The 23,756-nt window shown below is 40.9% G+C and overlaps 1 protein-coding gene across 1 annotated transcript in view; it reads left to right on the forward strand.

Annotated features, from left to right (window-relative positions):
* Positions 1 to 23,756, forward strand: part of VCAN (versican) — an 89,708-nt gene that overhangs the window by 24,635 nt on the left and 41,317 nt on the right. The window contains exon 5 of the mRNA XM_058823621.1: positions 1,113 to 1,406. Coding sequence (XP_058679604.1) covers positions 1,113 to 1,406 — 294 coding nt within the window. The remainder of the gene's footprint in view (positions 1 to 1,112; positions 1,407 to 23,756) is intronic.

A 23,756-nucleotide genomic window follows, 5' to 3' on the forward strand; every position in this document is an offset into this window, starting at 1 on the left:
CCCCTAACAAGTGTAATATTGATGTGAATGAAACTGCTCGGGGTGATGTAGTTTCTGTCTGCATTTTTCTGTGTTCCCTTCAGACCTGTGCAAGGGTAGGACAGACTGGCTGGCGTGGAAAAGCAGTGTTCTCCACAACACTGGCTGTTGTGTCCTGGCCTGCTGGGGCTGAGGGAGGGCATCGCTGTCTTGCAACAAATACTTTGATTTTTGTGCACAAGCATCTCATTTTAGGTCTGTCTGGTTTCATCTGAAGTCTAAGCAAAAACTGGAAAAGGGTCATTTTACTGCTTCATTCCCAGGACATGAACATGAGAGGCTTGACTTTTCTTTGGAGTGTTTGTGTGAATGAGGCAACCAAGACAACTGCACAATGGGGGTTTTCCTTGGAAGCAAAATATTAGATGTGCTATTTGCTTTGTTTTAGTGTCCAACTGGATGGCTATTGCTTACAAACTGTTATTCTTTGGAAGCTGAACTATGCTATCAACATTGTAGACTAATTCAGCTTCTCTACACAAAGAGTGCTTTGTGCATGCAGCACGTCTTGTGCATTTCCTCACCTTTGTTTCCAAATGGGACAAGAGGAAAACTGATGGAAATCCAACATTAGAAACTGCTCTAGGGTAGACAGTGAAGAATATTTCCTGTTTTTTGAGTGTTTGAGGCGAGATTCTAGCAATGCCTAAAAGGGCCAGATAGGAAGCTTGCAGAAGTAGAAAATTTGCTTTATGGAAAAAGTACATTCTGATGGACTGGATTTAATTTACTCAATTGAGCTGCAAATTCTACTCTTACAGGGGTCACAGTGGAGCCTCAGGGCTGCTGTTACCTCTGCTAGAGACCAAGGAAGGGACTCGGTGTCCAGCCATAGTGTGCTTCATGGCATAAAGTTTGCTTATAAATGCTCATGCTTTGTGGCAGTTTAACTTTCAAATCCAGGCCTGGAACATTTGGTTTACAGCATCTGATTATTTTTCTCTTTAAGGAAAAAAGAAAATACTCGCATTTTGGGAAAAGATCCTCAACCTTGCAGGACTCTGCAATTGATCGATGGCGGAACGTGCTACTCAGCCTTCGTTACCTTTTTTCTCTAATGTTTCCTCCCGCAGATGAAGTGGTCCATGTCTCAGCCCCCCAGAAGTTCACCTTCGAGGAAGCCAGGGAGATGTGTGAGGAGCGAGGAGGTGTCCTGGCTTCCGTGGGGAACCTCTACGTGGCCTGGAGGAACGGCTTTGACCAGTGTGACTACGGCTGGCTGGCGGACGGCAGCGTCCGCTACCCGGCCTCGGTGGCGCGGCCCCAGTGCGGCGGGGGTTTGCTTGGGGTGAGAACCCTGTATCGCTATGAGAACCAGACAGGCTTCCCTTACCCCGATAGCAAGTTTGATGCCTACTGCTATGAACGTAAGCATTTATTATTTTTTATTTTCTGGGTGGTGGTTTGCAGCATGCTCGCCGCGAGAAAGCGTTTCCTCAGTTGCGCGTTTTGCATCAGTTCTTGTGGCGTGCGCGGGTTTTCAGGAACTAAAATGTTGTTGTCAAAGCAACATTGTCAATGTCTTAAAGCAACATTGGCAGGGGAAGACGGGCAGAGTTTTAAGGTAAGATTTCAGCCTGAGCAGTGTTTTGACTGTGAGTCTGTGCGTGCTTCATATTTTGGTGCCTGAGCACACCTTGGTATCTTTGCATCTTGTCAATGGACACCAGACAGACATTCAAAGATCACCTGACCATGTCACCTCCTCCAGATGATTCTGCCTTGGGAGGCTGGACTAGATGATCTCCAGAGGTCCTTTCCAACCACATCTATTCTGTGGCTCCGTGATAAATGTCCTAAATGTGAACAATGGATATTCTCCCTCCAAGGATGGCAGCAAGAGAAGCTGTTCACAGGCTGCAAACAAGGCTGGCCACTTTCAGGTCTCTCAATGCCAGTAATTTGGGGCCTGTCTCTGGATCCCAGGCACATTGTCCCATCACTTTCTTTCTCTTTCTTACTCAGTGTTTCATGGGCCAGTGGGTGGTCTAAAGTGCCTTTCTTACTGCTGCTTGTTTCCCTCCAGGTATTTTCACAGGCACATTCACATGGTAGACTTCACCAATCTAAACCAGATGTCCTCCACACCTGTCAGCTTTCTTTTGGGGTCAGATATTGTCCTGTAAGCTCCTCTATCTTCAGTGCCAGCCACCTGGCTCTGTTATGGTGCAACCTCTCCTTGAATGGGTTCCTGTTGTCCCAAAAGGTTCACCAGCTCCCCAGCTGAATATCCTGCTTCCCTGAGACATGCAGCCTCAGCACAGGGGGCTTTGGACAGCTCAACTATTTCCCTGCAGGCCTCTCTGTCCAAGGAAGTTCCTTGTTGCAAATAGCATGACTGACATTAACACTGTGTTGAGTTAAAAGTTCAGAACTTGGTCATTAACTATGAATATTTAGGTTTTTTGGACTCAGTCCAGTGACTGTAACTCAGAACTACTTGAAATGTGCAGTTTGTACTGTCCCCATCTTTGTGGATAATGAACTTACTGCAGCTGCAGATCTTTCCAGCTCAGGCACTGAAGACCCATTTGTGAGCAAATCTTACTCTTTGAGAACAAATCCCGACATCTGCTGCAACATTATGGTCTGGCTGTTCTCAGACACTGTTGGTTTGTTGTTTTAATTTTCCTTTATAGTTTGTGGGTATGATGTTCCAAAACTTTGCATGTGGAAATAGTCCTAATGGAACTGGTTACAGGAAAAAGGACTTAAGTTCAGGAGTCTGTGCTCTAATCTGCAGAGCAGCATTTTGTCATATCACTCCTTCTGTTCCTACTCCAAATTGTTTATGACCTGTTTAAAGTGTTGTGGATAAAAAAGACTTTAATGAGGGTGTATTTCATAAGTCTCTCTAAAAGACTGGGGTAAGAACTGAGCATTTTGCCTGTAATCTAGTCTTTAGTTAGGACAAATTCCAACCTGCTGTTTGTTTTTGTGAATTTCTCTGCTTTCAAGCAAGATGCGCCTTTACAATGTTCTTTCCAGAAGTTTTAGTTAGCAAAGTTGGTGGTAACATACCATTTGTTCCAAAAGGTACTGGGTTGTTGCCTTTTATATAAAGGCTTTTCCTGAGAAGTCTTGCCCTTGGTATATAGAGAATAAATATTTCATCACTTTGCAACCCGGGAATAGACACTTCAGGGCTATCAAGCTTTTTACAAGAGAAAATAAGACTAAACAGAACCAAAACAATTTGGTAGAGGCTGAACAGCTCTCCAACACTTTTAATTACAAACAATGGAATATCAGAATTAATTGAACACTGCTGGCTAGAGGACTCAGGCTTTGCCAGACACATCTGCCTTTGGGTAGAGAAATACAGGGGTGTCATGCACTACCCTCCTTCAGGGTGCCACAAATTTCAGAAGTTACTGAAAGCTCTCTCTCCCTCTCAGAAGGTGCTCGGGATCTCACAGGAACCAGCTGTGGCTCCTCAGTGCTTTTGCTAAAAGATTTATGCAAGTGGTGAGTAATGAGCCTCCCTGCCCAGCATCTTGGTCGTCCACATCTCCAGCAGCTGCCTGGTGCAGTGGCTTTAGAGTGAGTCACTCTCTCCCACTGGGGCCTTGGAGCAGTCTCTTCTTTGGGGCAGAAAAAGGGAGAGGATTAAAAAAAAAAAAACCAAAACAGGCTCTGCATGAGAGCAGAAGGCTTGAATTGAAGCCCTTTGTTTCAAATCATCCTTTGCCTGTAAGTTTCTTCCGAAATTTCCCATTATCTCAGTTTCAAAGCTTCAGCCCACCACAAAATCTGTTGTCCTCGAGTTCTGCCTGCTTTGGGGATGGCATTAAGCTCTCACACAGGGATTCCCACAGCGCCTGACAACAAAACTGCCCTGCCCAGCACCTGGGCTCTCGGCGAAACCCCTGCTCACAGCTCTCACTGCGTGTCTCACACCTCTCCCTCCTCACCTGGACGTGCAGCCACACCACAGCACCTCTGTGCTTATTCAAGCTGTTCTTGTCCTCACCAAGACAAATTGTGCATTTGAGAAAGGAGATATCTCCTCCATCCTGCTCAGGCTCCTCACTCCTGTTTTGTGATTAGGAGTCTCTCTGCTGGAAAGTCTCAAAATGTTAATTTTAATTTGCGGTCTTAAGAAACCTCAATCTGTATTTTGAGCATTTTGTTTGCCTGTAAAGAGGAATCGTATTTATTGAAATACATGAAAAACACACGCAGTAAATTCAATTTTAAAATTATGTTCGCTAGTTTCAGTAGAGCAGCCAACCTGGACAACTTTTAAAGTACAGTTAAGTTCAGGATTTTAACTTCAGCAGTGTTATGGGTACAAAATTACATTGTATGAAATGTCTTGACTTTATGAAAATAAGAGTGGCCCAGACTAATAATACATGATTTAAAATCTAAAAGCCTTGTTAAAAACCCCTGAAACTTTCTCCCCTTTGATCACAAGTGCTTTTCACTCTTCAAAAACCACTTGGGTCTAAGTTTCTGAAACATTATCTGTGCGTTTCATTTCATACCTCCAAGGCTTTAGCCAGACCTTTTATTTCTTTTTTTTTTCTTTTCTTTTTCTTTTCTTCTCTCTGAGAGATACCTAATCATATATCAGATGGGGCCTGAAAAGGTTTCAGGTTAGACACATGACTAAGTACTTGCAGCTCCTTGGAGGTCATCATCAGAGGGAAAATTTTTCAAGTGTTAACATATAGGACTTATATTAACAGGTTTAAATTAAAAAAAAAACAAAAAAGAACAGCTGTTGCTGAGCACTTATGCTAATTTCTAAGAGATGAAAATATTTCATTATTAAGAAAATGATTAATATAATTTCAATTGTTTAAAATGTATCTTTTTATACATATTTAATAATTAATACTTTCAGAGAGCCATAGAGGATTTACTTAATCCTGTTCTTCAGCCTCCCAGTCTCTCCAGGGCTAATTCAAGAAATCTTGTCACAGACTTCAGCTGACTTGGGATGGACCTTTTTATCCCAAAGCACCCATTGAACAAACTGCACTCCAGAAATGCACTAATCAAAATGCATTCAGGTTTTTAACTAACATGCCTGCGACAAAGCTGAACTTGATGAGCTCTGTACACAGAGGTGGTTGGATTTTTTGAAACACAAATCCCCTTTTTGCTGAGAAACACTGATTTATTAAAGCTGAATTCTTTCATAGACCTGTATTGGTTTTGGCGAATCTTTCAGCAAAACATTTTTCACTTTGACTCAAAACACGTGTTGACCGTTTTGCTCTGGATTTGCCCATTCTCTTTCCCATTTTCCTCTCTCATTTTGACTTCGTTTCATGCACCTTTATTGCTTCTCTTTTGTTACACCACTTGGGTTTGGCATCACGGCTCTGTTTTAGCAGGAGATTGGAAAATTCCAGTTCTGGGCTGGCGTTGCCATGCGTGTTCCTCAGGAATGGAGAGTCCGCGCTACTTTGATTGTTCCAACCCAGCCCCGTCAAGAGCGGGTCCAAGTCGGGGCTGAGGCCCTCTTGCTTTGATGCTTCATCCATCTGAAGCTCAAAAATCTGTTCTGTAGGACAAATACAGGAAATTATGACCTCCTCAGGGCTTTGAGGTGTCCTGCAGCACCACCACGGCAAGCTCAGGAAGCATCCACAGTGCTCCTCTTGTCCTGCAGCAGGATAAAGGACAGGGGCTGCTGGGCACAGCTCAGGAGCTGGCAGGAGGAACGCTGTCTTCCCCTTCTGCTGCATGTGACTTAGCTTGGAAAACCTTGAATAGCCGGGCAGCTCTGTCCTTCTCCACAGCAACCGTCGGTAGCTGCGTGTCCCAGCTATTTCCTGGATGAGGGAATTAGTTCCAGCCTGATGTCAGGGGCTGTGTCACGGGAGATCTGTGGATTTCTGATCAGTTTGGGAACCCGACGCGGAATGATTAAGACCTCGGGCGTGGCAAAGCACGAGGAGCAGAACTGCCAAGCTGAAGGGGGGAAAAAAAACTCAAAAAAAGAAATTTATATCTGAGGAAGCACAGTGCTGGGCATAACAAACCCAGTGTGCTCCAGCATTTCAGAGTCCAGTATCAGAATGGAGAAATGCCTTTGGGCAGGTGAGGATCCCAAGGTCAGGGCACTGAGCACAGCCTGTGCTCAGGCTGCCTCTCTGTGAAGGTGAAAGAGTGCAAAGAGATCACCCCCCCAAACCAACATTCTCCAGCCTTTTGTTATCTTCCTAGGAAAGCAGATTTATGTTCTTCTCTCAGATATGGTGTTTGTCAAGTCCTTCACAGCTGCAGAGATCCCTGGTAATTTCTTGGCCCAGGTGTGGCTGTGGTAAATCCCTGCCTCTCCCTGCTGGTGAGCAGCACACCGACAGCCCCCTGCAGCTTCCTCACCCCACTCTTCCTCAGGGCTTTGAGAGCTCGGTTAGACCATGCTGAAAGCTGCAAGAGGACCTCAATCCACTCCAAACCAGCCCATGCTGTTCATCTCAGCAGTGTGTCACCTTGAGAAGGAGGGGAAGGATTTGGTTCCTGGGTGCAGCTTAACCTTTTAAATGTTGCCTAAGGTAGGAGCAGAGATTTATCTGCCTGACTGATGTGTGAGGAGCAGCTGTTTGGAGCACCATGAAGTGCTGGGGAGGAGATGCTTCTTTTGCCTGAGCAAGTGAACTTGCATTTGCCTGAGTGATTCAAAACTGGAGGCTCTAAGAACAACCTCTTAGTGCAGACATTGTGGCCAGAGAGAGAGAGAGGAAAGAGAAGAAGACACAGCTGGAGGCATTTTCCTGTCATTGCCTCAGGTCACTGGGTAGGTCAGGTAACAAGGAGAGGATGAGGAACAACAATGTGAAGAAGTGGAAGGTCCACCCCTATAAGTGTTCAAGTGCAGAAGAAATTAATTGATTTTGCTCTTTGTCACCTTTGTTCCATTGCTGTGGGGTCTGGGCATCACCCATGGCACACAGGGGTGATTTCCCCCCTTCCACACCAGGTGGGGGGAGCAGAGCACCAAGAATTCTGCTCTCAGTTCTTACCCAAGCGACAATCTTGCAATCTTGGCCCTTTTTCTTCTTCAATTGTTTTTTCGTGGTCACAAAGCAAAGATTATTGCTTTTATTGCTTTTATTTTTTGGTGCTGGGTTACAGATTTAATTAGGAAGAGCTGACTAAAGAGGCTTGCTTTTTTTTTTTTTTTTTTTTTTTTTTTTTTTTTTTTTTTTTTTTTTTTGTTCTTGTTGTTCTTGTTGTTCTTGTTGTTGTCCTCTTTGGCAGTTTCATAATAAATAATGTGGAAAGAGACATGCTTTTTGCTATTGTTCTTTTGTGGATAGATTGGCAGGTTATAATTGGTTCACAGAACTACACTTGCATATGGGGAAACCAGGAGATAACATATCTTTCCCCCTTCAACCATCTGACTTGAGAAGTTATGAAATAGCAAGTGGTTTTACTTAAGAATGTTTGTGTTCACAGAGCTAAAAGAGCTGCTGCCTCTGCTGTTTTGTTAACTGGAAGAAAAGACCTTGGGCAGTGGTGCGAAGATGATGCAAAACTTTTCATTATAAGTCTTTCTTGCAAATAACACAGCCTGATAGTTTTCAAATTTCTGGGTATTTTTTAAGAATCCTGTTGGTTTTCTCTGATACGGCACATGCTTTGTAAGCAGGAACAGATCCTGCACTTAAGTTTTCATATTTTTCTCATTATGTTTGGCTTTTGATTTTGACGTCAGAACAGAGTGTAGGTGAGTGGGAGTATGCACCTGGAGTTACAGAGAAATTCTTACAGCTGCACTGTCAGATTTTGAATTCTGCTACCAAAAGTCTCATTATTTATGAACGAAATCCCACATGCCCTGTGCACCACTGCTTCTGGAAAAGTGTGAATGAGCAGGTGCTGGATCAGTGCCATGATCAGAGGCTTCTTGCTCATTCTGTAACTCAGAGCACCAATTTTTGTCCTTTCTTTCTTTTTTTTTTCTTTACTTTTCTTTTTTTTTTTTTTTTTTTTTTTTTTTTATCTGTTCTTAATCTTAGACTTGTTCAGCTTGGAAGGCTCTGCCAGTAATTTAAACTCCAGCTGGCAAAACTTTTGGACTCAGGGGAACATTCAAGGCTGTCCTCTCTGCCAGGGTTGGTAGCAGGGAAGGAAGAAACACCAAGAAGAAACGTAACAAATTAACATTAAAAAAATATGCAAAAACAAAGCAAGGCAGTTCTCTGCATTGGCATTGTGCTTAAATTGGGCTCAAAGATTTCAACCATTAATTTTGAGTGTCTCAACATTATTTATGTTTTGTAATAATTTATTTTGGCTGTAATTCACAGAAAGAATTCACTATTTCCAGCTTTTGTTCCAACTTAAAGCAAATTTTTTTGTTTTGGCTGTTAGCAATGACTCAAAACAATTGGGTCTATGTCTATTGGGTCTATGTCCTTCCAGGTTCTTAGGTACTTAGCTAAATGTAAACAAATATACAATATTTCTGAGTGCAGAAAAATTGTTCAAGTAGTTGAAGTTAGGTACATGGGTAGAGCTGGTAATGTTGAAAAACCATGGGTACAAATTATAATATATATAATTTTTAAAATAAGCATTTCTGCTCCATAAAGTCCACTAATACTGATACCAAATTAAACAGTACAGAATTTACTAAAATTCTTATCTGGTAATTGCAAAGTTAAACCATGTCCGAAGTTGTGCAGTTTGATTTCCTTGAAAAAATAGTAAGTTTCAATATTGCTCCATAATTTTGAATCCTTGTTTAAGTCATGGTGGAAAAGAAGAAGAAGAAAATGCTGTACAGTAAAAGCATAAAATAAATAAATAGGGAGTGAAAACATATAACATCTCTGCAAAGTCATACAGCCCTTCCAAAATCACAAAATCAGCAATGCATGTTGTTCAATGTAGAAGGAATAGATTAAAACAAACAAACAAAAAAAATAGATAGTCTTTGATATGAGCAGCTGCTGGTGAGATAATTTGCTTTCTTGCTGCTAATATGTTCATGCACTTTATTAGGAAAATCTGCCTCATGTCTTGAACCAGAAGGAGGACAAAGGAGATAGCATATTGCACGCATGATGCAAGGAGTACAGTAATGCAAAACATCTGGGTGGAGTGGAGGACAGCTCAAACTGGAGTTGTCTACTAAAAAAGCAACCTTCCCTTTGTTTGTTCTTTCTTTCTTTTCACACACAAAAAAAAAAAGGATAACATGGATATATTTCTCATTGAAGAAGCACTGTCAGGGTTTTTTTTTTTTTTTAGCCACTTAAATAAGTTTGCACTCCTGAATGTTGTGAGTGAAAAAACTTGCATGTAATTGTTTAGACAAAGTGATTTCAGGGTCACTCTAGTTGATTTTATCCAGAGCTGAATTGCACACAATTTCCATGGGAGAAAATCTGGCTGTTTATTGATAAACTCTTAAAAAATATGGGCTCCACTTATAACACTCTATAAAGGTAATATTTATTGATTCAGTTATTAATATAAGCAAACCAAATATGCTTGGTGTTTTTTCAGGTTGGCATAATAAATGTGTACCTATTCTGTCAAGTCATTAGCAGATAATAAGTCACGAATAATAAATATCTGCATCCCAGGCATAAATATCTGAACTCTTGGGACTTCCAAGCATTTCTTGGAAATCTGGAAGCTGCGTAAGTGGTTGTGAGTAAGTGTACACAATTTCCCAGCAGCGATGAAATAAACTTACCTTTATTTTCCACAGATTTTAAAAAAAATTATCTACACTGCCCTCATTTTTGTCTAGTTCTGTTAGAGGGTATTAACATTTTAATATTTGTGCAGAGGGTGATCCTGATGGTCACTGCAAGTGTGGCAGCTGAAGCCTGAGTGAGTGTTTGTGTTGGCTGCAAAACCAATTCCATCCACATTAAGGAAACTGATCCTGTGATTAGAAGGGAGAGATTGAGACTTGGCTGCCTCCTTTCCATTCTGCCATTAAAAAAAAAAAAAAAAAAGAGTAAAAATTGCTGTTGAGGAAAATAATGAATACTTTGGTAGAGATTTAACGGCTACCACTCAGCAGCACACGCGACTTGTGTGCATCCTTCATTTCCCAAGCTGTGAAGCAAAAATTGTGAAGTTTAATCCAGACCCATGCAAGCAGAGAGGGGAGGAAAAAATATTTTAACTTAAAATAAATAAGTAAAAAGCATACAAGAATATGTAGCTAAATCTTCTTTGTAAAACCACAAAAAATTTAAATTTGTGGTAGGGAAAAGAATCTGCTCCTTTTTTTTCTGCTGGCAAAGAACACCACCACTTCTAAACATGGCGACGTCATATTTTCTTGCCCTCACAATTTCCTTTTCACTTTCACTTCTCATTCAGGAAAGCTGAAATATCAACCCTTTTACCTCATTTTCCTACTCTGTAATTCTACACGTCCTTCTAGAAATTTTGAGCAGTCATCCTCTGACCAGTCCTGGTCTTTTGCAAAGGTGGCATTTTCAAAGCTGAGTGTGTGAACCTGAACAAGTATTTGTGTCACCCTGAGTGGCACATGAAGAATTCATATCTCCAGCTATCAAAGGGGCACCTAATTAGCCATGGGCATTTGAAAAAAAACTGGTTTTTTGCATGCATGTTGCTTATGCTCGAGGATAAATTGTAAAATAATGTAACTGTTTTGATTTCTGTCTGCAAGGGGAAGAGACTTATTTGATCTATTACATTCTAAGCAAGATTTTATTTTGCAAGAAGTTCTAGGTGTAGTCAGTGAGTTCTCATAAGCACAGACTGTTTAATGCATTCTTCATATGCTTAGTGTGATTTAAAAGCTGTATTTTTCTCTTTATTTGCATCTTATAAGGCTTTTGACTCTCAGTCACTTAGCAGCAAGCAGCATTGCTTTAAGACATTCACATCTTCCACCCATGTGCTCCTATTGCCCTTCTGAAGATTACTGACCTGGGAAAACTGGCAGAAGGGAAGATGGTTCCAACCTGGCCTTTTCCTGAGGAAAATCTCTTTTCTGAGCATCCACTTTTTCCAGGAATTTAAGATCTGCTGACACACCTTGCAGTGTTAGCACACATTTCCTCCTCAGATGGCAAGGAAATGTGGGCTAAAAGGAGTAGAAAAGCAGCAAGGCCACTAGGCTGTTTAAAACATCACAATTTGGTTCACTGGAATCACCTTTCTTTGTGCCTTCTGTTCATCTAGGATAGCAACTCCCTCACCTTTTCCACCATCCAGAGGGTTCCGCACTTTGCCTTTGCATGTTCAGCACTCCCATGGAGGCATTTCTGTCTGTGGAGGAGTTTCAGATGTGCATCTTTGAAGTGTTTTCAAAAGATCAACATCATTTTAGTAGCATTAAGTTTGTGATCTTATGGTTCAACATTCTCACCTTTCCCCACAGTAAATTTCTCCCAGCATAATTTAAAGGCAGGAGAATTTTCTAGTGGCATGCTTGATCCTGCTGCTTGAGCATGCTCTCATTGCAGTGAGGATTCCTTTTTTGTAGCTTGTAATTATGTGCTGAAAATAAGCTAAAGCGTTGTTTTATACATCTGAGCTGGATGCTGCATCAAGCTTTGAAGAAAACCCACAGCTCTCCTCATTTGTGACATCTTGAAATAAACTTTTATGTCCCCAGATCAGTACCTGGCAAGCTGATGGTCACTCATGTAACACAAGGGCTTCTAGGGGTAATTATATAAACCACAAATATGAAGAATATTGCTAATTTTTTTCACTTCATCTAGTGAAAGTGACTTTTAAGTTAGGCATTCTGCAGCTTTACAGTGTTTTATTGCATGTCATTCAATGCTCCAAAAAACTACCTAAAGCCTTTGAAACACTTATTTTTCAGCATGGCATTTATTTTTTGTTGGGGACATTCAAACTAACGAACTAGAATATCTTGTGTACTGACTGTACCTTTTTTTTTTTTGTTTTTGTCTTTTTTTTTTTTTTTAAAGCTAAAAAAGTCACAACAGAGCCCACAACTATTGAGCCTGTGACATCCCTGAGAACTGACAGCATGAGATCGTCACCTGCTGGAGCTCCTCTCGGGCCTCCCATCTCTGAGACCCTGCTCACTAAAGTGCCTGCCACCCAAACGGTTTCTTTGGAGGAAACAACCCCAGAGTCTGAGGAGGACACAGAAATCACTACTGAGGTGGCTGAGGAGAAAAGGGAGATGGAGGTGCTCATGGAGAACATTCCTCTCACCACCCTCCTACCTGAGACTGTCACCGACGGCGAAATGTTCACCGGCGACACGCTGGGCAGGACTGAGCACGATGTCTCACCCAGGCCAACAGACACCACGGCCCCAGACGTGGAGCTGGATCACACTTACTCTGAAGCAGAGGAACAAGGTAGGTCTGAAAGCATTGAGGACGCTTTCTTGACCTCTGTAATTTTTCAGGATAGCACAGCTGTAGCTAAGAGTTCCACTGGTTTTTGGGAAAATGCTGAGACGGGAGATGCGCAGAGGCACGATGCTGACAATCAGACTGAGCAAATAGAAGTGGGCCCTCTGAGGACAGCTACAGATAGCTTCTTGCAGACTGCTCGGAGAGAGGCTGCCAGGACAGGGACTGCAGATTCACTGACAAAAGAGCAAGCGTCTCACAGTGCCCACCTCAAAAATGCACCCACGACAAAATCACTGGAGGCAAAATCTGACGAGAAACTCACGACTGTTGTGATCCCTAAAGCTCTGCTCACTGCTGAGTCTGCAGAGAGGGAGGGCAGTGAGAGCATGTCTGGCACAGATTCTGGGGTGGCTGCTGGTCATTACCCAAGAGCAGAAGTGCCTGCTGCATCAGAGACACTCCTAGATGAGCAAGCAGTAACCACTGGACAGTTCTCTGCAGTGAAAGAGTCAACGCCCTGGGTTAAATTTAGCTCTGCAACAGCATTTGACAGCAAGGCCTCAGCTCAAGGGAGCAGAGAGGACCTGAGGGATGTGCAGCCCACCGTGGCATCTGGAACACCTGTATCCTTTTCTGTGTCTGCTGCTGATCAAACAGAATCTGAGGCCATCTCAGGAAGTACTGATGCCCTGCCAGTTTTTGGAGAAGGCACCATATCTCTTATCCCCTCATCTCAGCAGACAGAAGCATCAGCTGTCTTGGAGGAGCAGGAGGAAACAGAACAGCCAGAAATGAGGACAATAGATGAGGAGTTCCCTTTTTCCACAGCTGCCATTCCTCCATGTACTGCAGGAGAATCTGAGGGGTGTTCTGCAACGGAGAAGATCACACAGGCCCCTCCAGGTTTTGGCACGTGGCTGCCAACAGATAAAGAGGAGGGGTATATGACAGAAGAGTCATCTCACACTGGAAGAGTGATTGAGTTTGCTACAGAGGATGGCTTCTCTGGAATGGAGCCCACATCATCTCCAGGGCACATTGTGGAATCCACAGTGCATCCAGGAGCTCCAATTTCAGCAGCTACTGAGACAAGCAGGGAGGCAGCAGAGACCACAGGGGATGAAGAAGTGGTATCATCTGATTTTGGTCAGAGCAGAGACACTGCAAGTGTATCCCATACCAGCAGCTCCTTGGATTTGGAAACGACCACAGCATCCAAAATACCAGTGGAAGAAAGTAGTGCAACCATAGGGTTTTTTAGCTCCCCAAGTGTAACTGTATTGCCAAGTGCTGTGCCCACAGCTGCGGGGGTAACTGAGCATGAAGCAGATGAGACATCAGGGACAGAGGGAACTATTAAATTTACAGGTGTGACCAAGGTAGATACTGCAGCTCCACAGAAGGAGTACGATGCTTCCCTAGTTCCAGTTACAGTAGAGAGTGAGGTCACTAGAGATATGCCAATTACTGATCAGACTCCTTTTGATGATGTCTTTCATACAGAAGCAACAGAAACAACTGCAAAACATAGCAAGGTGTTCCCAGAGCTCTCCACACTCGACCAAGGTTTGGAGCCAAGAACTGCCACACTGTCTATGACATCTGCCCACACACACGAACCAGAGATGTCACCAGGACCTGAATGGGCTCAAACAGCAGTTCAGGAGACGCTGGATGAGACAGGCTCAGCTTATGAGGAGATGTACCCAACCACAGAGGCACCTGTGCCTGCAGTGACATCCACAGACCACAGAGGAGTTCTGACACCTGAGGAAACCAGCGCCTGGTTGCACCTCACGGCGACTCCAACAGCTGGAACTGCTCCTGACCAGGATGAGGAGGTCACTGAGGTGATGCCCATAACTGCTGGAACCGAAGCAGAGACACAGGAGAGCCCAGGAACCCCCACCAGGGAGGAAGATGATGCAGTGAGCTGGGATTCCGTGCCCCCCTCCCACACGATGCCAGCAGGACGTCCCACTGTGGAAAGCATTACTGACCTGACTCTGGGAGCTTCTCCAAGCCGGGCTACAGAAGGCTCAGGAATGACGACAGAACCTGAGGAAACCAGGCCAGCTGTATTTGCAACAGACAAGGCAACAACTCCCAGCAGCGTGGCAACACCTTCCCTCGGTGCTGCAGACAAAGCTCAGCCTACATCTGCCGCCAAGCCCTTTGTCACTCCAAAGTCTCCACGCCTCATTCCCGAGGAAGAGGAGGAGGTGACGAGCCATGACATCATCATAATTGATGAATCTGTGTCTCCCAGCAAAGCCACTGCTGAGGATGATCTGCCAGGGAAGATGCTGGAGCCGGAGATCGATAAGGAATATTTCACCGCATCCACTGCCACGGCGGTGGCACGACCCACTGCTCCACCCCAAGTGAAGGAGGCCACAGAGGCCTTGCAACCTCAGGAGGTGTCTCCTTCCACTCCACACCCTGATAATGACATAAGATTGTATGTTATTCAAATCACAGGCAATGACACAGGTAAGATTTTGCCCTTTAGACCCGCAGTCCATCAGAGTGGACAGTTTGTCATGTCAAACAGGTGTGCTTTAGGATGTGCTGGAGATGTTTCTTGGATCACTGAAGGATGCAAAGTACCACTTTTGTCTAGACAGCCACTTGCTGAATATTGGTAGGTCTATTTTTCTGTCCGTTAAAAGCCCCTCAGAAATGTATTTTAAATTTGCTGTGTGGTAAGAATTATTTCTACATAAGAATGAATATGAAACTGTTTTATTTCTTTTTAAAAGTCATGATGGCTACAGTCCAGTTTTCTTTTTTTAATGTTGTCAAGTCACCAATTTAACTCCAGCTGTCTGTGAAACAAGCATTTTAATTTCACAGCTTCCATTCCATGCATTACTAGTCCTAAACGAAGCACTAGATTATTTTAACATTCCATTGGTCTGTAGCAATTAACAATGCCATGTACAGTGTAGTCAGCTAAAAAATGGTTAAAGCACTCTACTGCCTCCTGTTATTTGGAGGAACGGGTTTTTTAAAATTTTTTTTTAATAGCATATCATAGAATTTTTTTAAAATCCACCTTAGGGAATATGTGGTGCACATTGATGCAATATTTAATTCTGCCACATTTTTTAGCTGATGGTTCTGTACATGTGTATGTAGCTTCAATTCCATGGGTATCCAGAACAGAAACTTCTTAAGTAGCAATGAACTGTTGGGGTTAATGATGAATATGTCTCCATAATGCAAATGTGGAAGGGTGTGCAGTTTTACATCAAAGAATCCTGTCAATTGACTATTATTTAAGATGTCACGGTAAAACATTTTATTTTAAAACAAAAAGCAAAGGAACTGACAAGCAGTCAAAGCACAGAATTTCTGTTAGGTTCAATGTTTTATGGTGTTTAATTGTCTTATGTTTGTATAATAATTATTTTATTTTTTTTGAAGGAACACAGTAAAAAAATGGATTTTTTTGTTCTTATATACCTTAACTACATGCATGTCTTTCGAATGGTTGTGTCAGAAACTGTTTTCTCTTTGGTTCTTGGCCAAAACGTCCGTGCCTCTGAAGAACTCATCCAGCAGAATTCATAATTTATGGGAGTCTTTTGGATGGTTTTTTCAGGTTTGTTCTTGGTAGGGTTCCATTCAAAAATCAAAAACCAGTAGTGGTTTTTCCCTCGAGATGTGCCATATCCTGTTTGGACATGTAATACCTTGGCTTGGTATCTTTTTACACATTGTGCTTGTTATCCTACTTTATGTTTACAGGGTGCAAATCTGCACAAGTTATAGCAATTGTAGCTTAGCCTTCTATTTCAGAAAAGGATAGTTCTGAAACTTTTGTTTCTGTGGTATATTATCTTTATTTTGTCTTTAGATGTTACCAGTGCCTTGGGAGTCAGGAGCAGAAGGGTAATTTCTGAAGACAAGACTTAACCCACATATTAAGTCCTTTTGCACCTATGGAAACTCATTTAATTTGACTTAATGATGAGTAGTAGGGGTTTGAGTTATGCTGCAGTTTATTTCCTACAGGGGAGTGGGTTGTGCTGCGTGTTCCAGGCAATGGGAAGAAGTAGGATGGTTTGGAAGGGTGTGGATGTAGGATTTCTCTGCATCTACACTGAGAAGAGCCTCATTTTACACCTTTTGTTTTTTTTTTTTTCCAGAATAGTGTGGGTACTGTGTTTCATTAAATTAGATTTGGTTCAAAGTGGATTATCTGAAGGACAGAGCGTGCAGATACTTTTCGTAACTGCTCTTTCTTACTCTGCCTTGGGTGATCAGGTCTTTAGGACAAACTTTCTTCAGGGTTTGTCTTCTTCATCTTCACAAATTTTCAAAGCTGTGCATGCATTTCCCACGTACAGATGTGCATGTGTCAGGGTGTGTGTAAGCAGACATAAAGTTATAAATCCTTAAAAATCTGCCTTTAAGAATTATTTCTTCTGTGAGGAGAGGAAAGAAGTTCATAGTCTTGAAATGTTATTAAATTTGTCATATGGCACTGTCTGTGCTCTCTTTAAACACAGAGAGACCCATCATGTGTCTAGTGCAATTTTAGAGAGGAATTTTCTTCATTTTTCTGTTTTCAGGCCCTGGCAGTGGGAATTCCCCCACTTGGCTATCCACAGACTAAAGGCACCCTCTACCTACTGACCCCAAACTCAGTTAGAACTGCCAAAGATTTATTCTCTCTGAGGGATTGGAATGATTTACTTTATTGCTACAGAAATGAAAGACAACATCTGAAAAATCCTGTCAGACCCAGTTTCCCCTCATTGTTCTTAGTCCATAAAGTTTTCTTTGCACTGAAGGAAATCCATATAGGGAGTAATGAAGAGGAATGAATTTGGCAAATTTTACCAACATATGCCTTTCAGTGGGATGTAGTTTAACTTCTTATTCTATCACTCTTTATTTGAGAATTGATCCACTGTCATAAAGAACTACATAAACTTTACTTCCGGCTTTTTATTCTTAGCTCTTTGGAAATTGTAAATACAGTTTACATCATTACATCTCCGATAAAACAAAGGGGTTTTCCTCCTTTGGCATGTTTTCAAGGTAATACAGTGTAGCATTTTTAGATAAAGTTAATCTGTGAGGTTTATAAATGAAGGCCTTCACTGATTTTCAAGAGTCCAAAAGTGCCTCCTAAGAAAGGACAGCTTGCTTACCAAAGCCCTTGAAGTAATAACTGTTTCAAATAGGAATTATAATGAGAGGTTATATATAGATGGCATTGTCTATAAACGAATATATTTTCCTTTTTGTGTTTGCAGAAGTGCTGGAACTATTTATGAGATTATTCTTTCCCCCTCATTCTTCACCTCCTTGTTATTCAGCTTTTGCCAGAAGCAACAGTTTAACAGTGAGGCAGGGCTCAGCAGAAATTCAGCACCATGTTTTGTTTCCTATCACTCAATTACAATAAAAACCTTGCTATTACACAGCTGAATATTGCTCCCTGCAGCTCCATTTGCCGTCCACAGCGTGGGCACAATAATATTTAAGTGCTCCATGGAGGTGCCATTAGGCTTTGTCAGGCAGGAGCAGTGTTTTACATTCCACGTGGAAGAGAAAGGCTGTGCTAAACGTGTGAATTCTTGAGATTTTGAGGTATTTTTTAGCAGTTTTGAGGTATTTTTTAGCAGTTTCCATCAAGCAGGACAGAGAGCCTGCGGTGGTGGGAGCAGCCCTGGCTCAGGTGAGCTCACCTGTGGCCAAGCTCAGGTGGGAGGAGAGGCAGGAAGGACTCCTTGTGCCTTCCTCCTCCTCCTCCTCCTCCTCCTCAAACCCTCACCAGGCTGGCACCAACTCCTCTGAAGTCTTTGGGCTGGAATGTGCTGTTGATACACGGAACGTGTTATGGATGTATGGAATTTCAGGGGGATGTTATTCTTCACTATCACTGCAGGCTGAAGCTGCACTCGAAAGGTGTGGAGTTAAATTAGGTTAAATAAAGGGGCAAGGATATTTTTCTGTCTCATACACACATCCCCCTTAATATAAAGTAGTACAGTAACTGGAAGGTGATATTAAATATTATAATTTCTAAGACTTTACATTTATTTATTAGACCGGAAGAAGGTTCTTCTAGAGGACTTTTTCTTATTCTAGAGATAAATAACTTTACTCTTAGCTTTTAAAATGCATGCTTGCAGTCAATGAAAACTCTCATAAAGGAAGTTTACTTTTAGATAAAAAAAAAAAACAAAACAGGGCATGGAAACAGAAATAATTTGAAGGCCTGGTGGAAGGTCAAACTCAGTTTGAATTCTGGAAGGTCAAACTCAGTTTGAATTCTGGAGGACGTGTTCTAGGGCTGATAAGAACATAGAGCTGAACAGGTAAAGTTGTTGGTTTGTGTAGGAATACAGCAGTTTTCATTGAGAAAATGTACAAACAATCCACACGCTCCCATGTGGGCAAACATGGGGCGGGTGCACAAATTAATCTGGGTAGTAAGACTTGTTTTTTCTGACAGCCCACGGGCAGATCTCAGGAAGGTATTTCAATTAATGAGGAAAACATCCTTGCACATGAGGAAACATCCCTTTTTATGCTACAGAAAGGGCCACACACGTGTTTCAGAACGGAAGGGGCCTGGGACCTCCATCCACTGGAGTGGAACCAGGAGCTTTTCCCTTGGAATCGTGAGAGTGAGGAAGCCAAACACCCCTGCAGTGTGAGCTTCCCATGGCATCAGCTGGGACACAGGACTTTGTCCTTTTCTCTGAGGATTCAGGATTTGCCACCTCGTGCCCTGTTGTATCCTCACAGCTCTGATGTTTCCCAGTGCTGCTGCTGGTGCTGGAAGGGCATGGATTAGCAGCTGGGAAAAGTTAAAAAAGAAGCCCAACCAACCAAACCTGAAGGAACTTTTCAGCTCATAAAGCTTTTATGAGCTGAAAAATGCTTGTGGGGGTGTTGTTTAACAGTGGTTGAGGGGATGCTGGAAACATAACTCCTGTCTGAATCAGGAGTAATTTGCACACCTGCGTTTTTTGGAGATATTTGAAAGTCTTTATTCAGTGAATATGTTTCAAAGTGTTTGTTGGACCCTGGGACTCACACCAGCTCTGTCTGGTTTCTTGTCCCCTCCAGCCTTGAAGAGAGTGAAATTGCAGGAACCTGTGCTTTGTGGATGTGGATTTTTATGGAAAGAGGTTACAAACCTTTGTGTTTCAACATGTAATTCCCTGACATGCATATTTCTGTCTTAGCAGTGTGAGAGGGCAAGCAGAATTTGAATGAAATGCAGGATGGTAATGAGTCATAGTCATAAACATGAACAAGGGAGGCAGAATAGAGTCTTTTCAGGTCCATCTTAGGCCTTGCCTTAAAATTCATTTAATCTTCTTGTCTTCACAAGGGCTGTCAAAGATCCTCATGGCTCTGTTTAAGCCTGATTCTAATATCTTGCCTGAAGAGCTCCTTGGCCAGTTTATACCCGTGTTTATGCTTGCCAGCATTGTCTTTAGCCTGAATAGGTCCTTTTTCTTCCTGACACTTATCCCTTGATACTTTTGTTATTTCTCTGCTCAGTCTCAGAGAATGACCACGTCCCGTTGCTCAGCCCCTGTTTTTGGTGGTTCCTGATGGGAGAGTGGGAATGTGCTGGGAGGGAAGATGCTGGCCCTGCCTCAGGCCCTGGGGCTGCTGGGGTGACCTGTGCCTCTTCCAGGCATTGCAAGGGACACCGTGCAAGTTTGCAGCATCCAGGTTTGCATCTCTCTTCATCTGTACCCACACTGTTCTCCTTTAAGGTGTTTTATTTGTGCTCGCTGGCCAGCCATCTCTCTGGTTGTTTTATATATTATATACATTAATTATTTTATATTATATATTAATTATTTTGTACATTATAGATCAATATATTTATATATTAATATATGTTAATATTTCGAATATATAATACAATATATTTTAATATAATAATATTTATATATTAATATATTAAGATATATTTATATTATATATTATCTTATATAATTATATTGTTTTATATATTATATATTAATATATCAATAACCACAGAGATTATTTGCCAGCAAGCACAAATAATTAATTAATATATAATTAATAGATATATTTATATATAATATAATATACAGTATATATTATATACAATATAATATACATTATATATCATATATCATATATCATATATTATATATTATATATTATATATATTATATTATACATTATACATTATATATTATATATTATATATTATATATTATATATTATATATTATATATTATATATTATATATTATATATTATATATTATATATTATATCATATATTATATATTGTATTATATTACATTATATATTGCACTATATTACATTATATATTATATTATATTATATTATATTATATTATATTATATTATATTATATTATATTATATTATATTATATTATATTATATGTATTATATTTTATATACCATTTTTGTGGTATACACACATGAGCTAGGTGGAATTTTTGGTGTGCCTTTTTTTTTGCTAATTATTGTGTTACTCTCCTCCCCTTCAGCAGAAGTCTCTCTCTGTCTTTTGTGTGCTGAAACCACCATTTCTTTTTTCCCCAAATGAAGGGCATATTCTACTGAAAGCCATGGTTTCTTTACAGGACCTATTTCAAATCAAGGTTTACTGTAAGAAAAGCTTCTGTCTTGCAGCTAGGCTGACCTGAACTAATTTCTGGTGGGATCCTGAAGCAGCAGCAAAAGTGGCCTCACATGGGCAGGACCAATTTCCCACCTTATTAAATGCAAAAATCTCCTTTTTTTTTTTTGTTTTTCCTTAATGTAGGGCTGGGCTTGTCTCCTTATCAACTGTCATGTTCTAAACTTCATTTCCCAGGGAAGCAGGTCTGACTAGAGTAATTTTCACATCCTAGATGGCCGAACTCCCTCTATTCTTCATAAAACCTGCTGTAGAGTTGGCCACATTCTTCCTGTGCCTGGAGTAACTGAAGTGTTAAAGGCTGAGCAGCGTGGCCAGATCCTGATTTCATCTTCCCCAGCGTAATTACACCACAGTAATTCCAATGAGGTGACTGAGAGCAGAACTGTGCTGGTGGGGATGTGGGGATAGTAGCTATCACAGTGTCTTCATAACACTTTGCAGATTCTGGGTCACTGTATAATTAGGTGATTATTTTTCTTCAGAACACGTTTGAGTTCAATCCAAACTGGTAGATCTGTTGTTTAACTAAACCCATTGGGAGTTTTCCATATTAGAATAGTCTTTTTTTTTTTTTTTTTTAAGCTGGTGATATGGAGGGCTTTTTAAAATAGGTTGTACACCATCCCATATAATTTGCATTTAAAACGGAACAGCAGCGATGTCTTGTATGAAAGCAAAAATACTAACCAAGTAATTGTAATAAATTCAAGCTTTTTTGTGCACTTCTCCTTTTCTCAAAACAAAGGGAAAAAAAAGCAAACCAACCCCACCAGCCCCATATCCAACAGAGCTGAAACTTGATGCTTAGAAATTTTCACTAGAAGCTAAAACTGAATTAACAAGTGGTCTTTAGGCCACTGTTTCTGGCTCTTCCTGAAGAAAGACTTATTACAGAACAATAATTTCTCTTTCCACATTCCTTGCTGGACTTCCATAGATACAAGGAACAGTGCCCTCACATTTAATGCTGTTCAGAGGATGCCTACACATTCCCAGCTGTTTTTGCATTGTATCCAAGGAGACGCCTCAGATCTAGACACAGGGATTACACATTTCCAGCTTTCTTATAGCTCTTTGTTTATTCATGAGAGAAATGAAGGAATTTTATTCATAGGTACAATGTAGTTTTTCATACTTCTGTTGTGAAGAACAGGAATTCCTTTTAGAGGTTTTGTTTACATGTGGAGAAAGTCCTACTGCAGAAAAGATGAGCTGTCTTTTACATGGTGATGCAATATGACTTAATTTTTTTTTTTTTTTTAATGAGGAAAGTGTTTTTCTGTATCAAACTTTTCTGAATGTGTCCAGATTGTAACTTTCTTAATATGGAATTTACAGTGGTGGGGGTTTTTTTTCACATTTTCAGTTTAATTAGTGGATTATTCCTTGCTAATCCAGACAGCCTTTTAAAATCTTCCTTGTTTTTTGAAGTGATTAAGTGATAAATTTGATCAGTAATATACAAAATGCCCACTGGTGTCTTTCAGAATATTTTCCTGCTGTAAGTGAGGATGTGTGCAGACTGGCTGGATAATATTTTGTGTTGTCTTTGGGAACATGTTGCTGAAGTTATTAATCTTTCTTTATAGACTAATTTTTTTTTTTTTTTTTCCAAGCTGATCATTAGGACTTTTCTGACAAGAAAAGTGTTACGTTTGTCATGTATTACTGCTTTTCTTGAATGAAGAGGATTCAGTATGAAAGCTTTCAGCTTCCTGAGGAGGAGAAAAGCAGTTGGAATTTCATTCCTGGTCAGGAATGTCTTGCAGTAGTCCCTGCCTGCCTGGGCATTACCTCTGCTTGTACTCCATTAGCTTTTTGATACCCATCATTAGCTCAAAGAGTGCACAAGAAATATTAGTTTTTAACTTTAAACCATACTCTTGGATTTTACATGTAGCACCTCATCAAGCAGGAATCCCATAGTTTCAGTGGGAGGTTTTTTGGCATTAGAAAAGGAATTTCCACATATTTGATGTAATTTTTTTGTTGCTTTTTGCCAGAATAGCAGCAAAGAATGTGCCTATAAGTACACAGAGTAGCACTGAGATTTTTGATTGTATTTCATTGTGGGATTTTTTCCTAAACCATTGCTTTTTTTGTTTTTTTTTTTTTTTTTTTCCTTGAAAGTGGTGAGTAAAATGATTCTGGGCTTACTTATATATTCACCACTCTGGCTTGAAGTGAGTTTCCAGTCACATGTCTAGTTAAATGGTGAACATTAGAAGCAAAATTCATGAGTCCTTGGGAAATGCTGTGGGCACTTGTTCCAACTGACAGGACCAAGGATTAACCCAAAATGTTCTTCAGAAGAGTATTTGTTCGCACTTTAATTGAATTGTTTTACTTCCTGGCCTATATATACAATTTTTTTTTTCTTTTTCTTTTTTTTTTTTTCAGTTTATTCTGACCACATACAGAGCCTGCCAGGTGTGAACTAATTCTGCAGCAGTATTACCATGTTGGCACATGATGGGGTTTGTGGCAGTACCTTACAGTCACAAATATGTCTCCCTCTGCTGATTTTCAGTGGTGCAGTTATATTACCACAGCAAGGCATCTATTTTTAGCTGTAGTTGGTTTAAAACCTTTGTTCTCAAGTGCTGTCCAGCACAAGTGCCTTTTCCAAAAAAAACCCAAGTCTTTCTAAAAACAAATTAATATTTTTCCAGAACAAATGTTCCAGTTTTGCCAGGGAAAAAAAAAAAAAAAAAAAAAA

Source organism: Ammospiza caudacuta, chromosome Z (assembly GCF_027887145.1).
Source record: "Ammospiza caudacuta isolate bAmmCau1 chromosome Z, bAmmCau1.pri, whole genome shotgun sequence".
In the NCBI taxonomy this organism is placed as follows: domain Eukaryota; kingdom Metazoa; phylum Chordata; class Aves; order Passeriformes; family Passerellidae; genus Ammospiza; species Ammospiza caudacuta.